The 1,814-nt window shown below is 49.0% G+C and overlaps 1 protein-coding gene across 1 annotated transcript; it reads left to right on the plus strand.

Annotated features, from left to right (window-relative positions):
- Window positions 1-231: 231 nt before the first annotated feature.
- On the plus strand, window positions 232-1,813 carry LOC109512073 (protein orai-2-like; the record flags this gene model as incomplete). The annotated part of the gene is made up of 2 exons (XM_019863565.1): window positions 232-1,210; window positions 1,355-1,813. Coding segments are annotated over exons 1-2 (702 nt in total), but the record flags the coding sequence as incomplete, so codon positions are not given.
- Between the last annotated feature and the right edge of the window lies 1 nt (window position 1,814).

A 1,814-nucleotide genomic window follows, 5' to 3' on the forward strand; every position in this document is an offset into this window, starting at 1 on the left:
TTTCTGTTTATGTGTGTGTGTGTGTGTGTGTGTGTGTGTGTGTGTGTGTGTGTGTGTGTGTGTGTGTGTGTGGGGGTGGGAGGGGTATGTGTATTTTTTTTTTAACTTTGACTTTAAGGTTAGCTGAGCTAGTTTGCATGCCGTTATAATAGATAGTTTATTTTATTTGACACATTTTTGCAAATGTGGCGTGTGTTGATAACAGTTTTTTTTCCCCCATTTGAATGAGTTGAAAAACAAATTCAGGAGATCCTCGGGCTACGACGGGGTTCGCTTCTTCCGGCAGTTGTGTAACCCGAATTTCTGACGTAATAGTTACAGTTAATATTTGTATGGAAAATACTTCTTGGCAGGCGCTAAATAATAATTGGTTTAAGTTCTGTTATACTTAACTCTTAAGTTAAATACATTTTCACAAAAGCTTTGAGAATGGTTTGACTTATTTCCTCATAATTTTAAATGAGTCCTTTACCTAGTTTTTTTCCCCCTACGTCTAAGCGCAGTGTTAATATTCAAGTTGTGCTGAATGTTAACGTGGCTTACTAATGTTAGACTTTTGAGGAATAAAGTCTCGGTCTTGTTTTTAATCAACACTCGCGGCTACTACTATGTGACTACATTTTAATATGATGTAATGAGCTGAGTATATATTTGGGGTTTTTAGGTTGGTATAAAAATATTTGAGAATGAAAGTAGTTAATTGCTCCATATTTGTAACCTTGAAACTGTGCCATTGATCTGATTTTTACAGTGGAACCTCTCGGTAGTAGAACGAAAGTGTAAACCTCAAAAGTCTTTGGACATTCAGGGAAGCACGACCAGAACAGCTGAACTTTATTGAGTCTTAAATTGGTTTGAGGCGTGTGCCGACTCGTATGATTGTAATGGGATAGTTCTGAATGCAGCCCCGTCCCCAGTGAAACTCAAATGTGATTCTGTTGTATCGACAATTTCCCAATCAGGCAGTATGAGCAGAGAGCTCAACGTGCCCACGGGCTCGCCGGCCCCGGGTATGTCAGAGCGGGCTCCGGATGGCGGCAGCGGCGGCAGCGGCATGGACTACCGGGACTGGGTGCGGCGCAGCTACCTGGAGCTGGTTAGCTCCAACCACCATTCGGTGCAGGCCCTCTCCTGGAGGAAGCTCTACCTGAGCAGGGCCAAGCTCAAGGCCTCCAGCAGGACCTCTGCGCTGCTTTCTGGCTTCGCAATGGTCAGTCTCCTTCAATTTTATTTCACATATCTCATTAATGCCGTGACGCTGATGCTGTGCTACGGTGTTGTGCATCACTGGTTGTCATTGAGCTACATTTTGTTGCACGCCCACAATGAAAGTGTGCGTGTGTTGCGGCGCAAGGTGGCCATGGTGGAAGTGCAGCTGGAGATGCAGTACAGTTACCCGCGCGTGCTGCTGGTGGCGTTCAGCGTGTGCACCACGGTGCTCGTGGCCGTGCACCTGTTCGCGCTGCTCATCAGCACGTGCATCCTGCCCAACGTGGAGGCGGTCAGCAACATCCACAACCTCAACTCGGTCAGCGAGTCGCCGCACGAGCGCATGCACTACTACATCGAGCTGGCGTGGGGCTTCTCCACCGCGCTGGGCATTCTGCTCTTCTTGGCCGAGGTGGTGCTACTCTGCTGGATCAAGTTCCTGCCCGTGGACTCGGGAGGTGCCGCCGCGACGACAACGGCGCCCGTTGCGCAAGACAGCGGCTGGCTGGCGGCGCTGGCGTCCACCATCATCATGGTGCCCGTGGGGGTCATTTTCGTGGTGTTCACCGTCCACTTCTACCGCTCGCTGGTGCGCCACCAGACGG

The sequence above is a fragment of the Hippocampus comes genome, unplaced genomic scaffold (assembly GCF_001891065.2).
Source record: "Hippocampus comes isolate QL1 unplaced genomic scaffold, H_comes_QL1_v1.1 scaffold432, whole genome shotgun sequence".
Taxonomy (NCBI): Eukaryota; Metazoa; Chordata; class Actinopteri; order Syngnathiformes; family Syngnathidae; genus Hippocampus; species Hippocampus comes.